This window comes from Ranitomeya imitator, chromosome 4 (assembly GCF_032444005.1).
Source record: "Ranitomeya imitator isolate aRanImi1 chromosome 4, aRanImi1.pri, whole genome shotgun sequence".
NCBI classification, from domain to species: Eukaryota; Metazoa; Chordata; class Amphibia; order Anura; family Dendrobatidae; genus Ranitomeya; species Ranitomeya imitator.
This window is the reverse complement of record NC_091285.1, coordinates 659,443,160-659,466,336: the sequence shown is the minus strand read 5'-3', so window position 1 is coordinate 659,466,336 and position 23,177 is coordinate 659,443,160. Positions and strand designations below refer to the sequence as shown.

Below are 23,177 nucleotides of genomic sequence, written 5' to 3'. Positions count from 1 at the left end.
GTACCGTGCTCCTCTCTGGGTTGATGCTCCGGTGTGGCCGTGGGTTCGGTACCGTGCTCCTCTCTGGGTTGATGCTCCGGTGTGGCCGCGGGTTCGGTACCGTGCTCCTCTCTGGGTTGATGCTCCGGTGTGGCCACTGGTTCAGCACCGTGCTCCTCTCTGGGTTGATGCTCCAGTGTGGCCGCGGGTTTGGCACCGTGCTCCTCTCTGGGTTGATGCTCCGGTGTGGCCACTGGTTCAGCACCGTGCTCCTCTCTGGGTTGATGCTCCGGTGTGGCCACTGGTTCAGCACCGTGCTCCTCTCTGGGTTGATGCTCCGGTGTGGCCGCGGATTCGGCACCGTGTTCCTCTCTGGGTTGATGCTCCGGTGTGGCCGCGGGTTCGGCACCGTGCTCCTCTCTGGGTTGATGCTTCCGTGTGGCCGCGGGTTCGGCACCGTGCTCCTCTCTGGGTTGATGCTCTGGTGTGGCCGCTGGTTCAGCACCGTGCTCCTCTCTGGGTTGATGCTCCGGTGTGGCCACTGGTTCGGCACCGTGCTCCTCTCTGGGTTGATGCTCCGGTGTGGCCACTGGTTCGGCACCGTGCTCCTCTCTGGGTTGATGCTCCGGTGTGGCCACTGGTTCGGCACCGTGCTCCTCTCTGGGTTGATGCTCCGGTGTGGCCGCGGGTTCGGCACCGTGCTCCTCTCTGGGTTGATGCTCCGGTGTGGCCGCGGAATCGGCACCGTGCTCCTCTCTGGGTTGATGCTCCGGTGTGGCCACTGGTTCGGCACCGTGCTCCTCTCTGGGTTGATGCTCCGGTGTGGCCGCGGGTTCGGTACCGTGCTCCTCTCTGGGTTGATGCTCCGGTGTGGCCGCGGGTTCGGTACCGTGCTCCTCTCTGGGTTGATGCTCCGGTGTGGCCGCGGGTTCGGTACCGTGCTCCTCTCTGGGTTGATGCTCCGGTGTGGCTGCGGGTTCGGCACCGTGCTCCTCTCTGGGTTGATGCTCCGGTGTGGCCGTGGGTTCGGTACCGTGCTCCTCTCTGGGTTGATGCTCCGGTGTGGCCGTGGGTTCGGTACCGTGCTCCTCTCTGGGTTGATGCTCTGGTGTGACCGTGGGTTCGGCACCGTGCTCCTCTCTGGGTTGATGCTCCGGTGTGGCCGTGGGTTCGGTACCGTGCTCCTCTCTGGGTTGATGCTCCGGTGTGGCCGTGGGTTCGGTACCGTGCTCCTCTCTGGGTTGATGCTCCGGTGTGGCCGTGGGTTCGGCACCGTGCTCCTCTCTGGGTTGATGCTCCGGTGTGGCCGTGGGTTCGGTACCGTGCTCCTCTCTGGGTTGATGCTCCGGTGTGGCTGCGGGTTCGGCACCGTGCTCCTCTCTGGGTTGATGCTCCGGTGTGACCGCGGTTTCGGCACCGTGCTCCTCTCTGGGGTGACGGTTCTGGCGCCACGCTACTGAGGCGGGTTCATCACCGCTGATATTCCACACTCCCGTCTGGATCCATTGGATTACGATGCGCTGCGGTCGGGGAACGTTCCTACATTATATTACGCCACTTTTCTGGGGCCACATTGTGATGAACTGAGGACGGCACCACACGTCCCTTATTGTCTTCTCACCATGGAGACGGCGGTCACCACGTTTGTAAGCAATGTACTAACTAGGCAGCAGGAAATGGCTGCTCTGCAGGGGCAGGAAGACCCCAGATAGTCACAAATGTACTTAAAGGGGCACCACCAGCTCATGAATTTACTGCTATAAAAATATTTTTAGAATACATGTCAGTCTGACTATATCTGCCCCAGAGGATAGCATAATGGCTATAGGAAGGACTACAATTCCCAGCATTCCCACCGTTTACCACATAACACGTGACCTCTCCAGTCCTCCACGAACAGAGAGAACCTTACCTAGAGCGGCACCGGACGTGTGCGTCCATCTGTACAGTGCGGCTCTGCTACGTCTCTCTTTCTCTTCAACTTCCGGGGCCGCCATAAGGCACACGGAGCCATGCCGACCGGAGACTACGAGTGAGTACCGGGGAGCGCTGGGCAGAGACATAGCGACGTGACCTGCGGGGAAACTAGCGGGGCGACACAAGGGGCAAAGGCGGAAACATAAGAGAGGAGACGGGGAGTCAGCCTGCGACTACCGGGCTACAGAGCCGCACATAGGAAGCGACCACTGAACGACGTCTAACTGATATGTGGGAACCAAGGAGACTGTCTGCAATCCTGTATTATACCCCAGAGCTGCACTCACTATTCTGCTGGTGCAGTCACTGTGTACATACATTACATTACTGACCCTGAGTTACATCCTGTATTGTACTCCAGAGCTGCACTCACTATTCTGCTGGTGCAGTCACTGTGTACATACATTACATTACTGACCCTGAGTTACATCCCGTATTATACCCCAGAGCTGCACTCACTATTCTGCTGGTGCAGTCACTGTGTACATACATTACATTACTGACCCTGAGTTACACCCTGTATTATACCCCAGAGCTGCACTCACTATTCTGCTGGTGCAGTCACTGTGTACATACATTACATTACTGATCCTGAGTTACATCCTGTATTATACCCCAGAGCTGCACTCACTATTCTGCTGGTGCAGTCACTGTGTACATACATTACATTACTGATCCTGAGTTACATCCTGTATTATACTCCAGAGCTGCACTCACTATTCTGCTGGTGCAGTCACTGTGTACATACATACACTACTGATCCTGAGTCACATCCCGTATTATACTCCAGAGCTGCACTCACTATTCTGCTGGTGCAGTCACTGTGTACATACATTACATTACTGATCCTGAGTTACATCCCGTATTATACCCCAGAGCTGCACTCACTATTCTGCTGGTGCAGTCACTGTGTACATACATACACTACTGATCCTGAGTTACATCCTGTATTATACCCCAGAGCTGCACTCACTATTCTGCTGGTGCAGTCACTGTGTACATACATTACATTACTGATCCTGAGTTACATCCCGTATTATACCCCAGAGCTGCACTCACTATTCTGCTGGTGCAGTCACTGTGTACATACATACACTACTGATCCTGAGTCACATCCCGTATTATACTCCAGAGCTGCACTCACTATTCTGCTGGTGCAGTCACTGTGTACATACATTACATTACTGATCCTGAGTTACATCCTGTATTATACTCCAGAGCTGCACTCACTATTCTGCTGGTGCAGTCACTGTGTACATACATTACATTACTGATCCTGAGTTACACCCTGTATTATACTCCAGAGCTGCACTCACTATTCTGCTGGTGCAGTCACTGTGTACATACATTACATTACTGATCCTGAGTTACACCCTGTATTATACTCCATAGCTGCACTCACTATTCTGCTGGTGCAGTCACTGTGTACATACATTACATTACTGATCCTGAGTTACATCCTGTATTATACCCCAGAGCTGCACTCACTATTCTGCTGGTGCAGTCACTGTGTACATACATTACATTACTGATCCTGAGTTACATCCCGTATTATACCCCAGAGCTGCACTCACTATTCTGCTGGTGCAGTCACTGTGTACATACATACACTACTGATCCTGAGTCACATCCCGTATTATACTCCAGAGCTGCACTCACTATTCTGCTGGTGCAGTCACTGTGTACATACATTACATTACTGATCCTGAGTTACACCCTGTATTATACTCCAGAGCTGCACTCACTATTCTGCTGGTGCAGTCACTGTGTACATACATTACATTACTGATCCTGAGTTACACCCTGTATTATACTCCATAGCTGCACTCACTATTCTGCTGGTGCAGTCACTGTGTACATACATTACATTACTGATCCTGAGTTACATCCTGTATTATACCCCAGAGCTGCACTCACTATTCTGCTGGTGCAGTCACTGTGTACATACATTACATTACTGATCCTGAGTTACATCCTGTATTATACCTCAGAGCTGCACTCACTATTCTGCTGGTGCAGTCACTGTGTACATACATTACATTACTGATCCTGAGTCACATCCTGTATTATACTCCAGAGCTGCACTCACTATTCTGCTGGTGCAGTCACTGTGTACATACATTACATTACTGATCCTGAGTTACATCCTTTATTATACCCCAGAGCTGCACTCACTATTCTGCTGGTGCAGTCACTGTGTACATACATTACATTACTGATCCTGAGTTACATCCTGTATTATACCTCAGCGCTGCACTCACTATTCTGCTGGTGCAGTCACTGTGTACATACATTACATTACTGATCCTGAGTCACATCCTGTATTATACTCCAGAGCTGCACTCACTATTCTGCTGGTGCAGTCACTGTGTACATACATTACATTACTGATCCTGAGTCACATCCTGTATTATACCCCAGAGCTGCACTCACTATTCTGCTGGTGCAGTCACTGTGTACATACATTACATTACTGATCCTGAGTCACATCCTGTATTATACTCCAGAGCTGCACTCGCTATTCTGCTGGTGCAGTCACTGTGTACATACATTACATTACTGATCCTGAGTTACATCCTGTATTATACCTCAGAGCTGCACTCACTATTCTGCTGGTGCAGTCACTGTGTACATACATTACATTACTGATCCTGAGTCACATCCTGTATTATACTCCAGAGCTGCACTCACTATTCTGCTGGTGCAGTCACTGTGTACATACATTACATTACTGATCCTGAGTTACATCCTGTATTATACCCCAGAGCTGCACTCACTATTCTGCTGGTGCAGTCACTGTGTACATACATTACATTACTGATCCTGAGTTACATCCTGTATTATACCTCAGCGCTGCACTCACTATTCTGCTGGTGCAGTCACTGTGTACATACATTACATTACTGATCCTGAGTCACATCCTGTATTATACTCCAGAGCTGCACTCACTATTCTGCTGGTGCAGTCACTGTGTACATACATTACATTACTGATCCTGAGTCACATCCTGTATTATACCCCAGAGCTGCACTCACTATTCTGCTGGTGCAGTCACTGTGTACATACATTACATTACTGATCCTGAGTCACATCCTGTATTATACTCCAGAGCTGCACTCGCTATTCTGCTGGTGCAGTCACTGTGTACATACATTACATTACTGATCCTGAGTTACACCCTGTATTATACTCCAGAGCTGCACCCACTATTCTGCTGGTGCAGTCACTGTGTACATACATTACATTACTGATCCTGAGTTACATCCTGTATTATACCTCAGCGCTGCACTCACTATTCTGCTGGTGCAGTCACTGTGTACATACATTACATTACTGATCCTGAGTCACATCCTGTATTATACTCCAGAGCTGCACTCACTATTCTGCTGGTGCAGTCACTGTGTACATACATTACATTACTGATCCTGAGTCACATCCTGTATTATACCCCAGAGCTGCACTCACTATTCTGCTGGTGCAGTCACTGTGTACATACATTACATTACTGATCCTGAGTCACATCCTGTATTATACTCCAGAGCTGCACTCGCTATTCTGCTGGTGCAGTCACTGTGTACATACATTACATTACTGATCCTGAGTTACACCCTGTATTATACTCCAGAGCTGCACCCACTATTCTGCTGGTGCAGTCACTGTGTATATACATTACATTACTGATCCTGAGTTACATCCTGTATTATACCCCAGAGCTGCACTCACTATTCTGCTGGTGCAGTCACTGTGTACATACATTACATTACTGATCCTGAGTTACATCCCGTATTATACCCCAGAGCTGCACTCACTATTCTGCTGGTGCAGTCACTGTGTACATACATACACTACTGATCCTGAGTCACATCCCGTATTATACTCCAGAGCTGCACTCACTATTCTGCTGGTGCAGTCACTGTGTACATACATTACATTACTGATCCTGAGTTACATCCTGTATTATACTCCAGAGCTGCACTCACTATTCTGCTGGTGCAGTCACTGTGTACATACATTACATTACTGATCCTGAGTTACACCCTGTATTATACTCCAGAGCTGCACTCACTATTCTGCTGGTGCAGTCACTGTGTACATACATTACATTACTGATCCTGAGTTACACCCTGTATTATACTCCATAGCTGCACTCACTATTCTGCTGGTGCAGTCACTGTGTACATACATTACATTACTGATCCTGAGTTACATCCTGTATTATACCCCAGAGCTGCACTCACTATTCTGCTGGTGCAGTCACTGTGTACATACATTACATTACTGATCCTGAGTTACATCCCGTATTATACCCCAGAGCTGCACTCACTATTCTGCTGGTGCAGTCACTGTGTACATACATACACTACTGATCCTGAGTCACATCCCGTATTATACTCCAGAGCTGCACTCACTATTCTGCTGGTGCAGTCACTGTGTACATACATTACATTACTGATCCTGAGTTACACCCTGTATTATACTCCAGAGCTGCACTCACTATTCTGCTGGTGCAGTCACTGTGTACATACATTACATTACTGATCCTGAGTTACACCCTGTATTATACTCCATAGCTGCACTCACTATTCTGCTGGTGCAGTCACTGTGTACATACATTACATTACTGATCCTGAGTTACATCCTGTATTATACCCCAGAGCTGCACTCACTATTCTGCTGGTGCAGTCACTGTGTACATACATTACATTACTGATCCTGAGTTACATCCTGTATTATACCTCAGAGCTGCACTCACTATTCTGCTGGTGCAGTCACTGTGTACATACATTACATTACTGATCCTGAGTCACATCCTGTATTATACTCCAGAGCTGCACTCACTATTCTGCTGGTGCAGTCACTGTGTACATACATTACATTACTGATCCTGAGTTACATCCTTTATTATACCCCAGAGCTGCACTCACTATTCTGCTGGTGCAGTCACTGTGTACATACATTACATTACTGATCCTGAGTTACATCCTGTATTATACCTCAGCGCTGCACTCACTATTCTGCTGGTGCAGTCACTGTGTACATACATTACATTACTGATCCTGAGTCACATCCTGTATTATACTCCAGAGCTGCACTCACTATTCTGCTGGTGCAGTCACTGTGTACATACATTACATTACTGATCCTGAGTCACATCCTGTATTATACCCCAGAGCTGCACTCACTATTCTGCTGGTGCAGTCACTGTGTACATACATTACATTACTGATCCTGAGTCACATCCTGTATTATACTCCAGAGCTGCACTCGCTATTCTGCTGGTGCAGTCACTGTGTACATACATTACATTACTGATCCTGAGTTACATCCTGTATTATACCTCAGAGCTGCACTCACTATTCTGCTGGTGCAGTCACTGTGTACATACATTACATTACTGATCCTGAGTCACATCCTGTATTATACTCCAGAGCTGCACTCACTATTCTGCTGGTGCAGTCACTGTGTACATACATTACTGATCCTGAGTTACATCCTGTATTATACCCCAGAGCTGCACTCACTATTCTGCTGGTGCAGTCACTGTGTACATACATTACATTACTGATCCTGAGTTACATCCTGTATTATACCTCAGCGCTGCACTCACTATTCTGCTGGTGCAGTCACTGTGTACATACATTACATTACTGATCCTGAGTCACATCCTGTATTATACTCCAGAGCTGCACTCACTATTCTGCTGGTGCAGTCACTGTGTACATACATTACATTACTGATCCTGAGTCACATCCTGTATTATACCCCAGAGCTGCACTCACTATTCTGCTGGTGCAGTCACTGTGTACATACATTACATTACTGATCCTGAGTCACATCCTGTATTATACTCCAGAGCTGCACTCGCTATTCTGCTGGTGCAGTCACTGTGTACATACATTACATTACTGATCCTGAGTTACACCCTGTATTATACTCCAGAGCTGCACCCACTATTCTGCTGGTGCAGTCACTGTGTACATACATTACATTACTGATCCTGAGTCACATCCTGTATTATACTCCAGAGCTGCACTCGCTATTCTGCTGGTGCAGTCACTGTGTACATACATTACATTACTGATCCTGAGTTACATCCTGTATTATATCCCAGAGCTGCACTCACTATTCTGCTGGTGCAGTCACTGTGTACATACATTACTGATCCTGAGTTACATCTTGTATTATACCCCAGAGCTGCACTCACTATTCTGCTGCTGCAGTCACTGTGTACATACATTACATTACTGATCCTGAGTTACATCCTGTATTATACCCCAGAGCTGCACTCACTATTCTGCTGCTGCAGTCACTGTGTACATACATTACTGATCCTGAGTTACATCCTGTATTATCCTCAAGAGCTGCACTCACTATTCTGCTGCTGCAGTCACTGTGTACATACATTACTGATCGGCTGGACTCTGGGGGTCTGACGGATGGACTTTTTGTCACTCGCTCTTATCCTGTTACAGCTCCAAGCCCAGCTGGGCCGACCAGGTGGAGGAGGAAGGTGAAGATGTGGAGCCTTTGAGTCCGGTAGTCGAGAAGGTTCATGAACAGGACTGTGAGTGTAACCATAATGACACAGGCCTCGGTGTTACTGCCAGCACAGTGCATCATGGGAAGTAGTGTTAATATGGGGTCGGGTCACTCCTGGGAGCAGGGGATCAGGAGGTTTATCGGTGGCTGCTCTGTAACTCTACCTTGGTCCCTGGTAGTCTGGGGCAAAGAAGCTGTCATTGGTGGCTTGTTTGATAGTCTAGAGCAGAGAAGGGGTTAATGCTAGAATTCATTGTTGACAGGCAAGGTGGATGGGTTAATAGCACTATCTCCAGCGGCCTAGCAGGGTGTGGTTAATGTTAGGATCCCAGTTAGACTTGGGGGTTGAAGTTAATGTCACGATCCCTGGTGATCTAGGCAACGGGGTCAATGTTAGGAATCCTGGTGGGCTAATAAAAGGGGTTAATATCAGGATCCCTGGCAGACTAGGGGCACGGGGTAGATGTCAGGATCCCTGGCAGACTAGGGGCACGGGGTAGATGTCAGGATCCGTGGAGAGCTAGGGCCATGGGGTAGATGTCAGGATCCCTGGCAGACTAGGGCCATGGGGTAGATGTCAGGATCCCTGGCAGACTAGGGGCACGGGATAGATGTCAGGGTCCCTGGCAAACTAGGGCCATGGGGTAGATGTCAGGATCCGTGGCAGACTAGGGGCACGGGGTAGATGTCAGGATCCCAGGCAGACTAGGGGCACTGGGTAGATGTCAGGGTCCCTGGCAGACTAGGGGCACGGGGTAGATGTCAGGGTCCCTGGCAGACTAGGGGCACTGGGTAGATGTCAAAGTCCCTGGCAGACTAGGGGCACGGGGTAGATGTCAGGGTCCCTGGCAGACTAGGGGCACGGGGTAGATGTCAGGGTCCCTGGCAGACTAGGGGCACGGGGTAGATGTCAGGATCCCTGGCAGACTAGGGGCACGGGGTAGATGTCAGGGTCCCTGGCAGACTAGGGGCACGGGGTAGATGTCAGGATCCCTGGCAGACTAGGGGCACGGGGTATATGTCAGGATCCCTGGCAGACTGGGGGCACGGGGTAGATGTCAGGATCCCTGGCAGACTAGGGGCACGGGGTAGATGTCAGGGTCCCTGGAAGACTGGGGGCACGGGGTATATGTCAGGATCCCTGGCAGACTGGGGGCACGGGGTAGATGTCAGGATCCCTGGAAGACTAGGGGCACGGGGTATATGTCAGGATCCCTGGCAGACTGGGGGCACGGGGCAGATGTCAGGATCCCTGGCAGACTAGGGGCACGGGGCAGATGTCAGGATCCCTGGCAGACTAGGGGCACGGGGTAGATGTCAGGATCCCTGGCAGACTAGGGGCACGGGGTAGATGTCAGGATCCCTGGCAGACTAGGGGCACGGGGTAGATGTCAGGATCCCTGGCAGACTAGGGGCACGGGGTAGATGTCAGGATCCCTGGCAGACTAGGGGCACGGGGTAGATGTCAGGATCCCTGGCAGACTAGGGGCACGGGGTAGATGTCAGGATCCCTGGCAGACTAGGGGCACGGGGTAGATGTCAGGATCCCTGGCAGACTAGGGGCACGGGATAGATGTCAGGATCCCTGGCAGACTAGGGGCACGGGGTAGATGTCAGGATCCCTGGCAGACTAGGGGCACGGGGTAGATGTCAGGATATCGGTTCCCCCGTGGTCTAGGACAGCACAGTTGTGTAAGAGGTTATCCAGTGTCTGTGTTGGTTTTTTGTTTTTTATCTCCAGAGCTGCCAGTGTCGCCTACACACACTCCTCATTGACCATAGTGGGGCGTCGGGGTTGTGTCCTGGTGTCTGGCCGGTCCACTAGCTCCACCATAGATGCTGCCTTATGCATGAGGGGGACCCCATGCCTTCAGATGGGGGTAGCAGGATATAATTCGGACATGTGCCAGTAGGGGGCGCTCCCCACTGGTCTTTTGGATGTGCGCTCAGACTTGTTGTATTGTAATCACTATGGCGTCGTCTCTCCAGCCAGTCATCCCCGTCACACATGGACTACGGGAAGTGCTCAGTATTACACTGGGGCAGCAGCTTGTGCTCCACAGCTGAACTCTTACATCCATTGTAGCCAAGTGCCTACTGGCCTAATAGCGCAGCTCTGCAGTGTAACCTGTGATCCTCCACAGATGTCCTGGACACCCCGCGAGAGGTCGTGAATGGAAACATAAAGACCATCACCGAGTACAAGCTGGATGGAGACGACAAGAAGATTAAGGTGGGTGCCGCCCGTTATCTGCTCCACGTACTAAGGGGACAAGCCTCGCACAGCAGAGATGGGTGTGTGTCCGGTGCAGATGTGCTGAGGTGGGAGGGAGATGGATCAGCTGCGCACAGCAGAGATGGGTGTGTGTCCAGTGCTGAGGTGGGAGGGAGATGATCAGCTGCGCACAGCAGAGATGGGTGTGTGTCCGGTGCTGAGGTGGGAGGGAGGTGATCAGCTGCGCACAGCAGAGTTGGGTGTGTGTCCGGCGCAGATGTGCTGAGGTGGGAGGGAGGTGATCAGCTGCGCACAGCAGAGATGGGTGTGTGTCCGGTGCTGAGGTGGGAGGGAGGTGATCAGCTGTGCACAGCAGAGATTGGTGTGTGTCCGGTGCAGATGTGCTGAGGTGGGAGGGAGGTGATCAGCTGCGCACAGCAGAGATGGGTGTGTGTCCGGTGCTGAGGTGGGAGGGAGGTGATCAGCTGCGCACAGCAGAGTTGGGTGTGTGTCCGGCGCAGATGTGCTGAGGTGGGCGGGAGGTGATCAGCTGCGCACAGCAGAGATGGGTGTGTGTCCGGTGCAGATGTGCTGAGGTGGGAGGGAGATGATCAGCTGTGCACAGCAGAGTTGGGTGTGTGTCCGGTGCAGATGTGCTGAGGTGGGAGGGAGGTGATCAGCTGCGCACAGCAGAGTTGGGTGTGTGTCCGGTGCAGATGTGCTGAGGTGGGAGGGAGGTGATCAGCTGCGCACAGCAGAGATGGGTGTGTGTCCGGTGCTGAGTTGGGAGGGAGGTGATCAGCTGCGCACAGCAGAGATGGGTGTGTGTCCGGTGCTGAGTTGGGAGGGAGGTGATCAGCTGCGCACAGCAGAGATGGGTGTGTGTCCGGTGCTGAGGTGGGAGGGAGGTGATCAGCTGCGCACAGCAGAGATGGGTGTGTGTCCGGTGCAGATGTGCTGAGGTGGGAGGGAGGTGATCAGCTGCGCACAGCAGAGATGGGTGTGTGTCCGGTGCTGAGGTGGGAGGGAGGTGATCAGCTGCGCACAGCAGAGATGGGTGTGTGTCCGGTGCAGATGTGCTGAGGTGGGAGGGAGGTGATCAGCTACGCACAGCAGAGATGGGTGTGTGTCCAGTGCTGAGGTGGGAGGGAGGTGATCAGCTGTGCACAGCAGAGATGGGTGTGTGTCCGGTGCAGATGTGCTGAGGTGGGAGGGAGGTGATCAGCTACGCACAGCAGAGATGGGTGTGTGTCTGGTGCTGAGGTGGGAGGGAGGTGATCAGCTGCGCACAGCAGAGATGGGTGTGTGTCCGGTGCTGAGGTGGGAGGGAGGTGATCAGCTGCGCACAGCAGAGATGGGTGTGCGTCCAGTGCTGAGGTGGGAGGGAGGTGATCAGCTGCGCACAGCAGAGTTGGGTGTGTGTCTGGTGCAGATGTGCTGAGTTGGGAGGGAGGTGATCAGCTGTGCACAGCAGAGATGGGTGTGTGTCCGGTGCAGATGTGCTGAGGTGGGAGGGAGGTGATCAGCTGCGCACAGCAGAGATGGGTGTGTGTCCGGTGCAGATGTGCTGAGGTGGGAGGGAGGTGATCAGCTGCGCACAGCAGAGATGGGTGTGTGTCCGGTGCTGAGGTGGGAGGGAGGTGATCAGCTGCGCACAGCAGAGATGGGTGTGTGTCCGGTGCTGAGTTGGGAGGGAGGTGATCAGCTGCGCACAGCAGAGATGGGTGTGTGTCCGGTGCTGAGGTGGGAGGGAGGTGATCAGCTGCGCACAGCAGAGATGGGTGTGTGTCCGGTGCTGAGGTGGGAGGGAGGTGATCAGCTGCGCACAGCAGAGATGGGTGTGTGTCCGGTGCAGATGTGCTGAGGTGGGAGGGAGGTGATCAGCTGCGCACAGCAGAGATGGGTGTGTGTCCAGTGCTGAGGTGGGAGGGAGGTGATCAGCTGCGCACAGCAGAGTTGGGTGTGTGTCTGGTGCAGATGTGCTGAGTTGGGAGGGAGGTGATCAGCTGTGCACAGCAGAGATGGGTGTGTGTCCGGTGCTGAGGTGGGAGGGAGGTGATCAGCTGCGCACAGCAGAGATGGGTGTGTGTCCGGTGCTGAGTTGGGAGGGAGGTGATCAGCTGCGCACAGCAGAGATGGGTGTGTGTCCGGTGCTGAGGTGGGAGGGAGGTGATCAGCTGCGCACAGCAGAGATGGGTGTGTGTCCGGTGCAGATGTGCTGAGGTGGGAGGGAGGTGATCAGCTGCGCACAGCAGAGATGGGTGTGTGTCCAGTGCTGAGGTGGGAGGGAGGTGATCAGCTGCGCACAGCAGAGTTGGGTGTGTGTCTGGTGCAGATGTGCTGAGTTGGGAGGGAGGTGATCAGCTGTGCACAGCAGAGATGGGTGTGTGTCCGGTGCAGATGTGCTGAGGTGGGAGGGAGGTGATCAGCTGCGCACAGCAGAGATGGGTGTGTGTCCGGTGCTGAGGTGGGAGGGAGGTGATCAGCTGCGCACAGCAGAGATGGGTGTGTGTCCGGTGCAGATGTGCTGAGGTGGGAGGGAGGTGATCAGCTGCGCACAGCAGAGATGGGTGTGTGTCCGGTGCAGATGTGCTGAGGTGGGAGGGAGGTGATCAGCTGTGCACAGCAGAGATGGGTGTGTGTCTGGTGCAGATGTGCTGAGGTGGGAGGGAGGTGATCAGCTGTGCACAGCAGAGATTGGTGTGTGTCCGGTGCAGATGTGCTGAGGTGGGAGGGAGGTGATCAGCTGCGCACAGCAGAGATGGGTGTGTGTCCGGTGCTGAGGTGGGAGGGAGGTGATCAGCTGCGCACAGCAGAGTTGGATGTGTGTCCGGCGCAGATGTGCTGAGGTGGGCGGGAGGTGATCAGCTGCGCACAGCAGAGATGGGTGTGTGTCCGGTGCAGATGTGCTGAGGTGGGAGGGAGATGATCAGCTGTGCACAGCAGAGTTGGGTGTGTGTCCGGTGCAGATGTGCTGAGGTGGGAGGGAGGTGATCAGCTGCGCACAGCAGAGATGGGTGTGTGTCCGGTGCTGAGGTGGGAGGGAGGTGATCAGCTGCGCACAGCAGAGATGGGTGTGTGTCCAGTGCTGAGGTGGGAGGGAGGTGATCAGCTGCGCACAGCAGAGTTGGGTGTGTGTCTGGTGCAGATGTGCTGAGTTGGGAGGGAGGTGATCAGCTGTGCACAGCAGAGATGGGTGTGTGTCCGGTGCAGATGTGCTGAGGTGGGAGGGAGGTGATCAGCTGCGCACAGCAGAGATGGGTGTGTGTCCGGTGCAGATGTGCTGAGGTGGGAGGGAGGTGATCAGCTGTGCACAGCAGAGATGGGTGTGTGTCCAGTGCTGAGGTGGGAGGGAGGTGATCAGCTGCGCACAGCAGAGTTGGGTGTGTGTCTGGTGCAGATGTGCTGAGTTGGGAGGGAGGTGATCAGCTGTGCACAGCAGAGATGGGTGTGTGTCCGGTGCAGATGTGCTGAGGTGGGAGGGAGGTGATCAGCTGCGCACAGCAGAGATGGGTGTGTGTCCGGTGCAGATGTGCTGAGGTGGGAGGGAGGTGATCAGCTGTGCACAGCAGAGATGGGTGTGTGTCCGGTGCAGATGTGCTGAGGTGGGAGGGAGGTGATCAGCTGCGCACAGCAGAGATGGGTGTGTGTCCGGTGCTGAGGTGGGAGGGAGGTGATCAGCTGTGCACAGCAGAGATTGGTGTGTGTCCGGTGCAGATGTGCTGAGGTGGGAGGGAGGTGATCAGCTGCGCACAGCAGAGATGGGTGTGTGTCCGGTGCTGAGGTGGGAGGGAGGTGATCAGCTGCGCACAGCAGAGTTGGATGTGTGTCCGGCGCAGATGTGCTGAGGTGGGCGGGAGGTGATCAGCTGCGCACAGCAGAGATGGGTGTGTGTCCGGTGCAGATGTGCTGAGGTGGGAGGGAGATGATCAGCTGTGCACAGCAGAGTTGGGTGTGTGTCCGGTGCAGATGTGCTGAGGTGGGAGGGAGGTGATCAGCTGCGCACAGCAGAGATGGGTGTGTGTCCGGTGCTGAGTTGGGAGGGAGGTGATCAGCTGTGCACAGCAGAGATGGGTGTGTGTCCGGTGCTGAGGTGGGAGGGAGGTGATCAGCTGCGCACAGCAGAGATGGGTGTGTGTCCGGTGCAGATGTGCTGAGGTGGGAGGGAGGTGATCAGCTGTGCACAGCAGAGATGGGTGTGTGTCCAGTGCTGAGGTGGGAGGGAGGTGATCAGCTGCGCACAGCAGAGTTGGGTGTGTGTCTGGTGCAGATGTGCTGAGTTGGGAGGGAGGTGATCAGCTGTGCACAGCAGAGATGGGTGTGTGTCCGGTGCAGATGTGCTGAGGTGGGAGGGAGGTGATCAGCTGCGCACAGCAGAGATGGGTGTGTGTCCGGTGCAGATGTGCTGAGGTGGGAGGGAGGTGATCAGCTGTGCACAGCAGAGATGGGTGTGTGTCCGGTGCAGATGTGCTGAGGTGGGAGGGAGGTGATCAGCTGCGCACAGCAGAGATGGGTGTGTGTCCGGTGCAGATGTGCTGAGGTGGGAGGGAGGTGATCAGCTGTGCACAGCAGAGATGGGTGTGTGTCCAGTGCTGAGGTGGGAGGGAGGTGATCAGCTGCGCACAGCAGAGATGGGTGTGTGTCTGGTGCTGAGGTGGGAGGGAGGTGATCAGCTGCGCACAGCAGAGATGGGTGTGTGTCTGGTGCTGAGGTGGGAGGGAGGTGATCAGCTGCGCACAGCAGAGATGGGTGTGTGTCCGGTGCTGAGGTGGGAGGAAGGTGATCAGCTGTGCACAGCAGAGATGGGTGTGTGTCCGGTGCTGAGGTGGGAGGGAGGTGATCAGCTGCGCACAGCAGAGATGGGTGTGTGTCCGGTGCTGAGGTGGGAGGGAGGTGATCAGCTGCGCACAGCAGAGATGGGTGTGTGTCCGGTGCAGATGTGCTGAGGTGGGAGGGAGGTGATCAGCTGCGCACAGCAGAGATGGGTGTGTGTCTGGTGCAGATGTGCTGAGGTGGGAGGGAGGTGATCAGCTGCGCACAGCAGAGATGGGTGTGTGTCTGGTGCTGAGGTGGGAGGAAGGTGATCAGCTGTGCACAGCAGAAATGGGTGTGTCTCTGGTGCTGAGGTGGGAGGAAGGTGATCAGCTGTGCACAGCAGAGATGGGTGTGTGTCTGGTGCTGAGGTGGGAGGGAGGTGATCAGCTGCGCACAGCAGAGATGGGTGTGTGTCTGGTGCAGATGTGCTGAGGTGGGAGGGAGGTGATCAGCTGCGCACAGCAGAGATGGGTGTGTGTCCGGTGCAGATGTGCTGAGGTGGGAGGGAGGTGATCAGCTGTGCACAGCAGAGATGGGTGTGTGTCCGGTGCAGATGTGCTGAGGTGGGAGGGAGGTGATCAGCTGCGCACAGCAGAGATGGGTGTGTGTCCGGTGCTGAGTTGGGAGGGAGGTGATCAGCTGCGCACAGCAGAGATGGGTGTGTGTCCGGTGCTGAGGTGGGAGGGAGGTGATCAGCTGCGCACAGCAGAGATGGGTGTGTGTCCGGTGCTGAGTTGGGAGGGAGGTGATCAGCTGCGCACAGCAGAGATGGGTGTGTGTCCGGTGCTGAGGTGGGAGGGAGGTGATCAGCTGCGTACAGCAGAGATGGGTGTGTGTCCGGTGCTGAGGTGGGAGGGAGGTGATCAGCTGCGTACAGCAGAGATGGGTGTGTGTCCGGTGCAGATGTGCTGAGGTGGGAGGGAGGTGATCAGCTGCGCACAGCAGAGATGGGTGTGTGTCCGGTGCTGAGGTGCTGAGGTGGGAGGGAGGTGATCAGCTGCGCACAGCAGAGATGGGTGTGTGTCCGGTGCAGATGTGCTGAGGTGGGAGGGAGGTGATCAGCTGCGCACAGCAGAGATGGGTGTGTGTCCGGTGCTGAGGTGGGAGGAAGGTGATCAGCTGTGCACAGCAGAGATGGGTGTGTGTCCGGTGCTGAGGTGGGAGGGAGGTGATCAGCTGTGCACAGCAGAGATGGGTATGTGTCCGGTGCAGATGTGCTGAGGTGGGAGGGAGGTGATCAGCTGCGCACAGCAGAGATGGGTGTGTGTCCGGTGCAGATGTGCTGAGGTGGGAGGGAGGTGATCAGCTGCGCACAGCAGAGATGGGTGTGTGTCCGGTGCAGATGTGCTGAGGTGGGAGGGAGATGATCAGCTGCGCACAGCAGAGATGGGTGTGTGTCCGGTGCAGATGTGCTGAGGAGGGAGGTGATCAGCTGTGCACAGCAGAGATGGGTGTGTGTCCGGTGCTGAGGTGGGAGGGAGATGATCAGCTGCGCACAGCAGAGATGGGTGTGTGTCAGGTGCAGATGTGCTGAGGTGGGAGGTGATCAGCTGTGCACAGCAGAGATGGGTGTGTGTCCGGTGCAGATGTGCTGAGGTGGGAGGGAGGTGATCAGCTGCGCACAGCAGAGATGGGTGTGTGTCTGGTGCTGAGGTGGGAGGGAGGTGATCAGCTGCGCACAGCAGAGATGGGTGTGTGTCCGGTGCTGAGGTGGGAGGGAGGTGATCAGCTGCGCACAGCAGAGATGGGTGTGTGTCCGGTGCTGAGGTGGGAGGGAGGTGATCAGCTGCGCACAGCAGAGTTGGGTGTGTGTCCGGTGCAGATGTGCTGAGGTGGGAGGGAGGTGATCAGCTGCGCACAGCAGAGTTGGGTGTGTGTCCGGCGCAGATGTGCTGAGGTGGGCGGGAGGTGATCAGCTGCGCACAGCAGAGATGGGTGTGTGTCCAGTGCTGAGGTGGGAGGGAGATGATCAGCTGTGCACAGCAGAGTTGGGTGTGTGTCCGGTGCAGATGTGCTGAGGTGGGAGGGAGGTGATCAGCTGCGCACAGCAGAGATGGGTGTGTGTCCGGTGCTGAGTTGGGAGGGAGGTGATCAGCTGCGCACAGCAGAGATGGGTGTGTGTCCGGTGCTGAGTTGGGAGGGAGGTGATCAGCTGTGCACAGCAGAGATGGGTGTGTGTCCGGTGCTGAGGTGGGAGGGAGGTGATCAGCCGCGCACAGCAGAGATGGGTGTGTGTCCGGTGCAGATGTGCTGAGGTGGGAGGGAGGTGATCAGCTGCGCACAGCAGAGATGGGTGTGTGTCCGGTGCAGATGTGCTGAGGTGGGAGGGAGGTGATCAGCTGCGCACAGCAGAGATGGGTGTGTGTCCCGTGCAGATGTGCTGAGGTGGTCAGTACAGAAGTAAGAAGCTGTGACCCCTCTTGACCCTCGCCATGTTGACAGGAGAGATGTATATACAGAGGGGGGGGGGGGGTCACTAATGTAAAATACATCTACAGGCAAGCGTGGATTCATCCTCGGCAGCCACTAGAGGGCGCAGCGTCGCCTCATTGGAACGTTTCCCGGCTGCAGCTGCTGGCCCTAATTGTGGCCGCAGGAAAACTCCTTCCACCCAGTATCTGCACTCCATGGAGCTGTGCCAGGGCCCGTTTTTAGCTGCCACTTTTTGGGTACATGTTGCATTTTTACTAACTTTTTTTATTGAATTTTCTGGGAGAAGCGCAGCAACCAAAAAAAAAAAACCATGGCAATTCTGGAGATTTTTTTTTTATTATTATTTCTTAATTTCATAATTTTTTAAATGGGTTGTTTAATTTTATATTTTCATAGATCAGATTTTTTTTATTCATTTTTTAATTTTTTTTTTTATAGTCCTCTCTTGCCGCATGCTGAAATAATGTCGATCACCTTAGAAACCTGGGGTTATAGAAATAGTGGGGACTGGCGGGTTATAGAAATAGTGGGGACTGGCGGGTTATAGAAATAGTGGGGACTGGCGTCTTTAGTAAACGCTCGGCTCCCATGGCACACTGTCTGCAGTTTCATCGTGGGGGACAATGCGTGACGGAACGGTCAGGCATCACGATCACTCGATTTCGATGCCCGTGGTCAGACAGCAGCGATCAGAGATGGCTCCGATCGCTGCTGTGTAACTCAGCCAGCACCCGCCATAAAGAGAGGTGCGATGGGTCTGCTCGGCGGGGACCTTCACTGATGTCTTGGGTGCAGTACCTCTTATTTTGGGCACTGTAAAACCAGGGTGTCTATCCATGTGAACACTTTGGGGGACGACAGCCAGGGGCCCAGGTCGCACCCCACGTGTCACATACAATGCGGATCTTAATGTCTGTTTTTTTTTTACTTTCAGATTATTCGCACCTTCAAAATTGAAACCCGTAAAGCATCCAAAGTGGTGGCACGCAGGAAGGTGAGTGCAGGGAGGACATAAAGGCCTAAAACCTATATAAAAGGGTATGCCGGGGGCTGATCTTATGGGGTCCTGAGAATGTGGAAGGGGCTGCACTCATGTAGCCGTTCACTGTTGCTCCGAGCCCCGTTCCGTGCAGGCAAACCGCCGCTCAGACCCCATACAGGTTAACGTTAAATTTGCGCAGGACTGGTGGGACCTCCACAGATCAGAAAGTGAGGGCAAGACCCCTTTTATTCTCCTTTCCTTTTTCTTTTTGTCTTCAGAATTGGAAGAAGTTTGGAAACTCCGAATTCGACCCACCAGGACCAAATGTTGCCACCACCACCGTCAGCGATGACGTCCTAATGACCTTCATCACCAATAAAGAGGTGAGAAGAGTGACCCTAATTCTCCCTTACGGGGGCAGAGGTGGGACACCAGATTAGGAACTCCTATCTTGGATGATGATGACCGCCACCACCACGACGTCCATGTCGACCACTGCAGGATGGGTAGAGGAGAGTGAGGTTTTTCCCTTCCTACTTATGGAGACCTCACCAGTATCTTGGAATAGGTTCTGGGACGTGCAGTCTGAGCTCTGTTCAGAGGTTGACCCTTTATAATGTCACGTTCTGCCCATTTTCTGAGCTTTGAATGGTCCAGGTTCTGTACTCGTGTGGCCCGGGTCTTGTACCCTTGTGCACAAATGTGAGGTTTAGGCTGACGCTATGTCTTTTGCCTTTCCAGGATCTCAACAATCAGGAGGAGGAAGACCCAATGAACAAGCTGAAGGGGCAGAAAATCGTCTCTTGTAGAATTTGCAAAGGAGACCATTGGACTACAAGATGTCCCTATAAAGACACGCTGGGTCCCATGCAGAAGGAACTGGCCGAGCAGCTGGGTCTGTCCACCGCAGACAAGGAGAAAGTGCCGGGAGCTGGTACGTACTGTGCGCAGGTCCTGACCCCAGATGAGGAGGACCCTAAAGAGGAAATGTCGGATTACACGGTGCCCGCTGCCATCTGCTGTCACTGCCCCATGGATGAGGAATTGTCTTCTGGGGCACATCACTAGGAATTCTACGCTTTACTCTGTTCTTGACTTTTTTCACAGAACCAGAACCAGCGCAGGCTCCAGTGAGCAAGACAGGAAAGTACGTTCCACCCAGTCTGAGAGATGGAGCAACCCGGAGAGGAGAGTCCATGCAGCCCAACCGCAGAGGTACAGATAGTATCGGCGGGATATGGCCGTCGTATATGTCCTCCTGGCATCGGAATTACTCACGATCCTGACGAGCACCCTGCCTACACTAACTCACACAACACTGGCTACCTTAACCATCTCCTTGCAACACTGCCTCCCTGGGCCCGCGTGAGCCTGCCTCCCTCCCTGGGCCCACGTGAGCCTGCCTCCCTCCCTCCCTGGGCCCGCGTGAGCCTGCCTCCCTCCCTCCCTGGGCCCGCGTGAGCCTGCCTCCCTCCCTCCCTGGGCCCGCGTGAGCCTGCCTCCCTCCCTCCCTGGGCCCGCGTGAGCCTGCCTCCCTCCCTCCCTGGGCCCGCGTGAGCCTGCCTCCCTCCCTCCCTGGGCCCGCGTGAGCCTGCCTCCCTCCCTCCCTGGGCCCGCGTGAGCCTGCCTCCCTCCCTCCCTGGGCCCGCGTGAGCCTGCCTCCCTCCCTCCCTGGGCCCGCGTGAGCCTGCCTCCCTCCCTCCCTGGGCCCGCGTGAGCCTGCCTCCCTCCCTCCCTGGGCCCGCGTGAGCCTGCCTCCCTCCCTCCCTGGGCCCGCGTGAGCCTGCCTCCCTCCCTCCCTGGGCCCGCGTGAGCCTGCCTCCCTCCCTCCCTGGGCCCGCGTGAGCCTGCCTCCCTCCCTCCCTGGGCCCGCGTGAGCCTGCCTCCCTCCCTCCCTGGGCCCGCGTGAGCCTGCCTCCCTCCCTCCCTGGGCCCGCGTGAGCCTGCCTCCCTCCCTCCCTGGGCCCGCGTGAGCCTGCCTGCCTCCCTCCCTCCCTGGGCCCGCGTGAGCCTGCCTGCCTCCCTCCCTCCCTGGGCCCGCGTGAGCCTGCCTGCCTCCCTCCCTCCCTGGGCCCGCGTGAGCCTGCCTGCCTGCCTCCCTCCCTCCCTGGGCCCGCGTGAGCCTGCCTGCCTCCCTCCCTCCCTGGGCCCGCGTGAGCCTGCCTGCCTCCCTCCCTGGGCCCGCGTGAGCCTGCCTCCCTCCCTCCCTGGGCCCGCGTGAGCCTGCCTCCCTCCCTCCCTGGGCCCGCGTGAGCCTCTGACTTCCACCCTGTCTACCATTCTGACTACAGCTACCTTAACCCTTGCCACGCTGCCATATTTCCTTCATACATTGCTCTGTGAACAAGACGTTGAAGACATGAGGGTGGCCATGGAGAACTGTGGTGTTATTAGAACCTTCGGTCTTAGAAAATGGGCGGATAGTACAGTTACTACTCCCCCTTAGACAAGTGTTGGCAGACTGGGCCCTGGTATTCATGTAATGAAGATATGGGGGCCCAGTATAAATAAGGGTCCGGACCTGTTCTCTATGGGGTTGAGGTGACTTCCCTGGATGTCCATGTTCTTTTTGTAGCAGATGACAACGCTACTATCCGTGTGACCAACTTATCTGAAGACACCCGGGAGACCGACCTCCAGGAGCTCTTCAGGCCTTTTGGATCCATCTCTCGCATCTACCTGGCTAAGGACAAAACCACCGGACAGTCAAAGGTAAACCATCCTATATCCAATTGATACATCTAAGGGTTAACAATCTTCCTGATCGCTGGGACCCCCACCGATCCGAAAGAATTGGAGGGGACGCTTGGGTCGTGTATTGGATGGGGGGGGATGATGCTAGCTGTACGAAACCGATACTGTGCTATTCATAGTGCAGGACCTGAGGAGGTGAATCCGTGCCATACTGCGCCCCCCTCAGGCCTGTAGTAGGAACAGCAGTGACGGTTTCAGGTATTGCACCTCATTACGTTTTTTTCCTACATAACTGGTGTCTCCCATTCTTCCCCGTCAGGGTTTTGCCTTCATCAGTTTCCACCGCAGAGAGGACGCAGCCCGCGCCATCGCTGGCGTTTCCGGCTTTGGTTACGACCATCTAATTCTCAACGTGGAATGGGCCAAGTAAGTCTGACCACAAGGTTTCCTTTTCTGCCATTTTCTTAGGTTTATCAGATTTTTTGCTCCATTAAAGAAGTCACAGATATTCTCACATACCGGTTTTGCACAACATTTTGAGACTTTTTTTGTTGTTGCTAATCCGATATATCAAACGCGGTTCGACAGATTTGGTCCATAATACGGCCACAAGCAAAACAAAACGGACCTCGGATATTCCCCTCATGGTAAAGTGTTGTCGGCCGGAATTTGCCTTCAGTGAGACTCGGTCATTATCTTAGTAAGGGATGAAAAAATGCAGATTAAATATGGAGTCTGGGACTCGCCTGTCACAAAGGGACTGCGGTCTCTTCCAGCCTTTCCACTCCTGGGGCCTCTACATACAATTGTCTTCCAAGCCTTTGGAGGGAACATCCGGAGTAGTCAGAGGCAGACGGCTCCTATGGATTTTCTTGCTATGATTGTTAGGTGAACCAAAAAGGAAAAAAATACCCAAAAAGCAAAATTAGAAAAGAAGTGTAAAGATTTATATATTTCTTCTCTAATTTTTCTTTTTGGGTATTTTTTTTTCCTTTTTTGATTTTTCTAAAATGTAAATGGAACTCCCTTTATATGTTATGCCTTGCTTTTGGGTTATATGAGTGTTAGGTTTCGGAGCTCTTTGGGTGGCACTATATAGAAATTTGCCTCCTGGTTGTAGGAGAGAAGCACAAGCATGGCTGCCTTGGCGAATGTGCTGGGATAAGGTGTTGCCTGAGCATGCTCGGGTGCTGACTATGTTTGAGTTCCCGCGGCTGCATGTCTCGTGGCTGTTCGACAGACGCAACACATGTGGGGAATAGCTAGCAGCCACGGGGACTCAAACATATTATTCGAGCACACCGAAGTCACTCAGTCAGCACACGAGCATGCTCAGATAACACCTTATCCCAGCACGCTCGCTCATCACTAATAGTTAACACTAACATTACTTTTTTTAAAAAATAGTAATTAACTTTCTGCATCTCTCTTGTTTACCCGCAGACCGTCAACCAACTGAGCGAAAATCGGCACATGGTGTTAGAAGACGGGACGCTTTTTCTTATGTCGCTTGATGCTAATAAATCAGTTGAACACCGAGGA

At 54.1% G+C, this 23,177-nt stretch overlaps 1 protein-coding gene across 2 annotated transcripts; it reads left to right on the top strand.

Moving 5' to 3' along the window:
* The first annotated feature begins 1,909 nt into the window (after positions 1-1,909).
* On the top strand, positions 1,910-23,172 carry EIF3G (eukaryotic translation initiation factor 3 subunit G). 2 transcript variants are annotated; one of them, XM_069767075.1, is made up of 10 exons: positions 1,910-2,011; positions 8,430-8,521; positions 10,641-10,729; positions 18,894-18,953; positions 19,220-19,324; positions 19,683-19,875; positions 20,049-20,156; positions 21,520-21,653; positions 21,955-22,061; positions 23,079-23,172. In XM_069767075.1, exons 1-10 carry the CDS (start codon positions 1,992-1,994, stop codon positions 23,092-23,094), a joined length of 924 nt encoding a protein of 307 aa, XP_069623176.1. In that variant the 5' UTR covers positions 1,910-1,991; the 3' UTR covers positions 23,095-23,172. The 2 variants fall into 2 exon arrangements, with proteins under 2 accessions (XP_069623176.1, XP_069623175.1); XM_069767074.1 differs by having other exon boundaries at positions 21,517-21,653.
* The last annotated feature ends 5 nt before the right edge of the window (positions 23,173-23,177 follow it).